Genomic DNA, 7,343 nt, shown 5'->3' on the forward strand with positions numbered 1-7,343 from the left:
AGGGTGGCTACTTTGAAGAATCTAAAATCTAACATATATATTGATTTGTTTAATACTTTTTTGGTTACTAGATGATTCCATATGTGTTATTTCATAGTTTGGATTTCTTCACTATTATTCTGCAATGTAGAAAATAGGAAAAATATACAAAAACCCTTGAATGAGTAGGTGTGTTCGAACTTTTGACTGGTACTGTATATACATTTTTTTGGTGTAGTTTGGTCGTTTGTTTTGTTTTTTGGGAATCGTGTTTCCATCCCACACAGTAGGTGGTGAGATGTACACTAAATTGTGCCAAAGTCAATATATCATAGAAGAAGAAGGAACCATTGTGACCATAAATGTTCCATAGGTAGAAAAGTATTTCCGGTCATCCTGATGATAGATTACATATTTAAGGAGGTGGGACAGGGAGTGTGTGTGGCCTTGTTTGCTGATGATGGGGCTGTATGGAAGAGAGGTGGGAATGTGAAATATGTGATGAGGAAGATGCAAGAAGCTGTGGGAGTTTTGGAAGATTGGTCTCTAACATGGGGGTTTAGGATGTCTGTGGCCAAGTCCTGCTTTATAGTCAGAGTATAGGTAGGGTGCGAGCGAGATAGGGCTAGCAATTACATCGGGTAACGTTCCTCCGTGGCTTTTTCCAAAACCAAGAGTAGATGTGGACATAATTGAGGGCAGGAGAGAATGGGGTGAGGATGTGAGACGGTGTGTGGAGAGATATATAGATAATCGGTTTTAATTTGTTTTTAAGGATATATGGTTAAAATGATGGTTAAAATGATCCAGTCAGAGGTAGGGTGGGGGCAGAGGTGTATATCCCAGATTTCAATGTTAGAATATGTAAGCGTTTAACTGATTATGTGTCAGTGTATGCGGCCGAGTTGATGGCCATGATTATAGGTTTAAGATGGGTGGAGGAGGTGAAACCACTCCGTGGTGATCTGCTCTGATTTGCCTGCAGTTTGAGTAGTGTGAAGATGTGCAGGTTGGATAGGGGAGGCTTGTTTGTGGAGATGATGKTGCTGTTATTGGATTGGAGAGGATGGGAATGGTGGTAAGCTTTTGCTGGGTTCCTACCCATGTGGGTGTGGAGGGGTAATGAGAAGGCAGATGTGGTGGCTAAGAGTGCTGTGAGGAGAGAGGGGGTAGATATTCAGGTCCCGCTGGGCTGCAGGGAAGTCAAGTCCTTGATCTGGGCAAAATGGCTTGATCTTTGGCAAAGGGAGTGTGATGCTAGTAGTAAGGGGAGGCAATTTTACAGCATGCACCGGTCAGGAAAGGAAGATGTGGGGAGTATGGGATGTAGGACAGAGGAAGTTGTGTGGAGTAGACTACAGTTTGGGTTTGAATGCCACGTTGTGGATGATAGAGAGACATGAAACAGGTCTGTGTGATGAGTGTTTAGTGGAGGAAACGGTGGTGCAGGTGTTGATATTTTGTGGACTGTATGACGTAGATAGGGAGAGATTGTGTGAAAGGGTTAGAGGCTGGCTGGGTTGCTGTAGTGGACGGAGGAAAGTGGTGTCTAGGGCTCTATTTCACTTTCTTAGAGGAACATGAATAATGAATATAATTTAATATAATATAGGTAGGCCGTGACTGGCCTTACACTCCAGTAAAGTAGGTGGCAGTGTATGCTCCTTAAAAGTTGGATGCAATCCGCCAACCCAATCCCAAAGAAGAAGAATGATTTCCGGCACTGTTAGAGTATTTCCTGTGGTGGTCGAGAAAATAAACGACGGGTTTGTTTTGCTATCTAGAAGTTGATTGAATTTTTGTTAATATATTGATATTGTTGATCGGGCAGTCATGTCTGGACGGGACGCCCTCAACATGAAGCAACCGCCGATCCAGTCCACGGCTGGTGCTGTGCCGATTCGAAATGAGAAAGGTGAGTTTTCCTGTAGCTAACGTTAGCTAAGGCAAGCTATACTGAACTAGGTGGTAGCCGATTTCATGGTAGCAATAGATAGCTATCTAGCCATCCAAGTACACAACGTGTACTTTATAACGTTTTATAACTTAGCTAGTTAATATCACGATATAATTGCATGCTGCATTTCCTTAATTGTATGGACAAACTTTTTGTCTGCGTCTACAGTAGATATAAAAACACAATTCATGCCCTTACTCATGTTTCAATCCATCACAAAACCAAAACGACAGTATATACAACTTAACCTCACTACATGTAAYAGAGTAAATAGAGCCATCTATGATAATGGACATTTCATGGTAACCAAGTGTGCTCCCCTACTTTCCTTCCCAGGTGAGATTTCGATGGAGAAGGTGAAGGTGAAGCGCTATGTGTCGGGTAAACGTCCCGACTATGCTCCCATGGACTCCTCTGACGAGGAGGAGGAGGACTTCCAGTTTATAAAAAAGGCAAAGGATGCCGAGCCTGAGATGGAAATGGAGGAAGAGGTGGTGTCTGACCCGCGTCTCAAGCGTCTGCTAAACGCGTCTCTGAGGATGCGGAGGAGAGGTGAAGATAATTCTCATTGATTCATCTTGTAAACCAGTGGGCTCCTGTGTTGGTTGTGATGGCTCCCAGTCCCAGCTTCATTGAGCTGAACTGTATTTGTCAGTAGATACCCATAGTTGGGTGAGGGGTTGTTAACCCACCATATGTGCAGAAAGTTTTTATCAGGAATTTCAATACTATGAATGACTGATTGATTTTTATTGGGCTTTGATCTCTAAACCATTTAGGCCTAACTATTAGCCCTACTGGATGTTGAGTGYTGTGATGATTGTAAATGTTTCTTTCTCTCTCTCTCAGGTTGGCAAGACACAGACAGATCGCAGAGCCGGAGGTGGTTGCAGAGAGCAGTGAAGACTCCGACGAGGGAACCTGGCACCCGGAGAGAGCACCCGAAGAGAGCAGTGACGAAGAGGAGGAGGAAGAGGAAGAAGTGGACGATGAGGTGAGTGGCACAAAGATCTTCTTGGAAAGCTGGATCAGGCACCCCTTTTATTCATTAAGATTTAAAAGACAAAACTGATCTTAGAACAGCACTCCTACTCTGAGATGCTTTGTGAATACGGTCCCAGGTGTGTAATATGGAATGGTATACAAGATACCCTATATGTAACACATTGACTTTGTTTTGTGTGTAGGAAATCGAGAGGCGGCGAGCGATGATGCGCCAGCGAGCGCAGGAGCGGAAGAACGAGGACATGCCGGAGATCATGGAGGTGGAGGAAGAAGGGAATTCTGGCGCGGAGAAGGAGGAGTCGGAGTCAGAGTACGAGGAGTACACGGACAGTGAAGACGAGGCCGAGCCGCGGCTAAAACCAGTCTTCATCCGCAAGTAAGGAGTCCTGCCATTCAAGATCACTCCTGAACCATTATCAGGGCTTAATATCATTTATTTCATAGAATGTAATAACTTTATTATTATAAGGGAAACTTTGATCGTGGGCTTGGGATTAGACAATTCAAAACGGCCAAATTGACTGATGAAAATACATTAGGCTTATACGAGAAACAATTTTAATTTAAAAGCCAGTACAAAACTGTTATCAGCTATGCTGTTTTCTACTGCATGCATCAGTTTGTGTATACCTGCTGTTCTGTTATCATATGAACAGAGTATGTTCACAACAAATGGATTGTGTTGCAGCGTTTGTGTCCCGAGTGAGAAAATTAGATTTTGATGTGTATCTCCTCAGGAAGGACCGAGTAACAGTGGCGGAGCGCGAGGCRGACGAGCTCAAACAGCGGGAGCTGGAGGCGGAGGCCAAGAAGCAGGTGGAGGATCGGCGGCGCTACACCYTGAAGATCGTGGAGGAGGAGGCCAAGAAGGAGTTTGAGGAGAACCGCCGCACTCTGGCTGCTCTCGACTCCCTGGACACGGACGGGGAGAATGAGGAGGAGGAGTACGAGGCGTGGAAGGTCCGGGAGCTCAAGCGCATCAAGAGGGACCGGCGTGAGTAGACACCACACGGACCGCCTCCGCCGCGCTCAGCCGACATCCGACGCTGGCGTAGACCCCTTCTCCTCACAGCACTCTTTAGCCACCAATCTGCTTCTCATACCCCTCCACACCCACATGGGTAGGAACCCACAAAAGCTTACCACCATTCCCATCTCTCCCATCATAACGCACCATCATCTCCGTTTACGTATAGGTCTTATTAATGCTATTATTTCTTCCCAAAGTCCTATCCAACCCTGCACATCTTCACCACTACTCAAACGCAGGCAAATCAGAGCAGATCACCACGAGTGGTTCACCTCCTCCACCCATATTCTAAACCTATAATCATGGCATCAACTCGGCGCATACACTGAACACATAATCAGTGTAAACGCTTAATATTCTAACATTGAAATCTGGATCATACCTCTGCCCACCCTACTCTACTGGATATTTTAACCATCAATTTTAAACGCATGAGATACTTCTTAAAAACAAATTAAAACGATTATCGTATATATCTCTCCACCACGTCTCACATCCTCACCATTCTCTCCTGCCCTCAATATGTCCACATCTACTTCTTGTTTTGGAAAAAGCCAGCGGGAACGTTACCCGATGTTAATTGCTAGCCCATCTCGCTCGCATCCCTAACCTATATCTGACTATACAGCAGGACATTGGCCACAGACATCTAAACCCCATGTTAGAGAACCAATCTTTTCCAAAACTCCCACAGCTTCTTGCATCTTCTCATCAATATTTCACCTTCCCATCTCATTCCCACCTCTCTTCCATACAGCCCCATCATCAGCAAACAAGGCCACACACACTCCCTGTCCCACCTCCTTAAATATGTAATCTATCATCAGGATGACCGGAAATACTTTTCTACCTATGGAACATTTATGGTCACAATGGTTCCTTCTTCTTCTATGATATATTGACTTTGGCACAATTTAGTGTACATCTCACCACCTACTGTGTGGGATGGAAACAGGATTCCCAAAAAACAAAACAAACGACCAAACTACACCAAAAAAATGTATATACAGTACCAGTCAAAAGTTCGAACACACCTACTCATTCAAGGGTTTTTGTATATTTTTCCTATTTTCTACATTGCAGAATAATAGTGAAGAAATCCAAACTATGAAATAACACATATGGAATCATCTAGTAACCAAAAAAGTATTAAACAAATCAATATATATGTTAGATTTTAGATTCTTCAAAGTAGCCACCCTTTGCCTTGATGACAGCTTTGCACACTCTTGGCATTCTCTCAATGTCTTCACTATTATTCTACAATGTAGAAAATAGTCAAAATAAAGAAAACCCCTTGAATGAGTAGGTGTGTCAAAACTTTAGTATATACAGTACCAGTCAAAACTAAATCAAACAACTTTTCTGTAAAAAAACAACACAGATCTGAGCCCTACATAGGCTCAAGATGAGCCTGGAAGGGCGGGCCGTCCTCCGGCGCCAGTACGGCCTTGCAAGTATTCAGATGTAAAATCCTTAAGTCACAAACACTTTTCTTCCGCTGCCACAATAATGTCCAGTTACTTTGACTTCTTTGAGACATCAGCCATACTGTGGCAATGAATTCCACAAAATCCACATTTTTAACACACAGGGTATCTTTTGACTGACAACAAACATTTACTACAGGCTGTGGTGCGTCCACTASCATATCTTCAACTCCGCATAGGAGATTCGATTGACCGCTCTAACTTTTGCCACCTCAATCTCCTTCACCCTTACATGGCACTCCAGGAACTCGGGATCATGATCCCCACCAGAATTGAAATACCGTCGTCCTTCTACACACCGTTMTTCAGTATACTCCRTCCGTCTGTACACACTTGAAACATGAAGGAGTTTGGGGATGAAAGCTCTTACAGAATATCTTACATAACCAAGCTTCACATACGTAGGTACTGTAGGTTATTCAGAAATACAATTAATCAAAATAAGACCACTCCTAGTCACTCTGATAGACTCCACTTTTCCCAGCGCATACTTCACCATTTTCAACACGTCAAACAGGTCTCCCACATCTGCATCTTTACTCAAMAAAYGCATCCCAACAAGAAACTATTAACTATCGTTCATACATGTATCCTCCACTCCAATTGTAAAAATGCAGCTAGCGGGAGCTCGTCTGAGCGGTCGGCTGTGAGTGCCCTTACCCGCTAAAACTTAATGCTGATAAAATTGGTTCTGATTCGCTACAGGCTGTCTGGCAAAAACAGCATGGATGCTTCTCAGTCCAGGAGGTTTATTCATCTTCATCACTACCACATACAGTTGAAGTCGGAAGTTTACATACACTTACAGTAGGTTGGAGTCATTAAAACTCGTTTTTCAACCACTCCACAAATTTCTTGTTAACAAACTATAGTTTTGGCAAGTCGGTCAGGACATCTACTTTGTGCAATGACAACAAGTAATTTTCAAAAATTGTTTACAGACAGATTATTTCCTTATAATTCACTGTATAACAATTTCCAGTGGGTAGAAGTTTACATACACTAGAGTTGACTGTGCCTTTAAAAAGCTTAGAAAATTCCAGAAAATGATGTCATGGCTTTAGAAGCTTCTGAAAGGCTAATTGACATAATTTGAGTCAATTGGAGGTGTGCCTGTGGATGTATTGCAAGGCCTATCTTTAAACTCAGTGCGTCATGGAAAATCAAAAGAAATCAGCCAAGACCTCAGAAAAAAATGGTCTGGTCATCTTGGGAGCAATTTCTACACGCCTGAAGGTACCACATTCATCTGTACAAACAATAGTACGCAAGTATAAACACCATGGGACCACGCAGCCGTCATACTGCTCAGGAAGGAGATGCGCTTCTGTCTCTTAGAGATGAACGTAATTTGGTGCGAAAAAGTGCAAATCAATCCCAGAACAACAGCAAAGGACATTGTGAAGATGCTGGAGGAAACAGGTACAAAATCATCTATATCCACAGTAAAACAAGTCCTATATCGACATAACCTGAAAGGCCGCTCAGCAAGGAAGAAGCCACTGCTCCCAAAACCGGCATAAAAAAGCCAGACTATGGTTTGTAACTGCACATGGGGACAAAGATCATAATTTTTGGAGAAATGTTCTCTGGTCTGATGAAACAAAAATAGAACTGTTTGGCCATAATGACCATCGTTATGTTGGAGGAAAAAAGGGGGAGGCTTGCAAGCCGAAGAACACCATCCCAACCGTGAAGCACGGGGTGCAGCATCATGGGCAAGCATTACATGGGCTTGCTACCTATCTTTACGATTTGGTCCTGCCGTACATACCTATACGTACGTTATGGTCACAAGACTCAGGCCTCCTAATTGTCCCTAGAATTTCTAAGAACAGCTGGAGGCAGGGCTTTCTCCTGTAGAGCTCCATTTTTTATGGAA

At 43.4% G+C, this 7,343-nt stretch overlaps 1 protein-coding gene across 1 annotated transcript; it reads left to right on the forward strand.

Moving 5' to 3' along the window:
* Positions 1–1,702: 1,702 nt before the first annotated feature.
* On the forward strand, positions 1,703–3,943 carry LOC111974360 (microfibrillar-associated protein 1). The gene is given in 6 exon segments (XM_024002082.2): positions 1,703–1,894; positions 2,273–2,455; positions 2,458–2,488; positions 2,786–2,930; positions 3,124–3,317; positions 3,679–3,943. Coding segments are annotated over 6 exon segments (900 nt in total). The 5' UTR covers positions 1,703–1,812.
* Positions 3,944–7,343: the final 3,400 nt, after the last annotated feature.

This window comes from Salvelinus sp. IW2-2015, linkage group LG15 (assembly GCF_002910315.2).
Source record: "Salvelinus sp. IW2-2015 linkage group LG15, ASM291031v2, whole genome shotgun sequence".
In the NCBI taxonomy this organism is placed as follows: Eukaryota; Metazoa; Chordata; class Actinopteri; order Salmoniformes; family Salmonidae; genus Salvelinus; species Salvelinus sp. IW2-2015.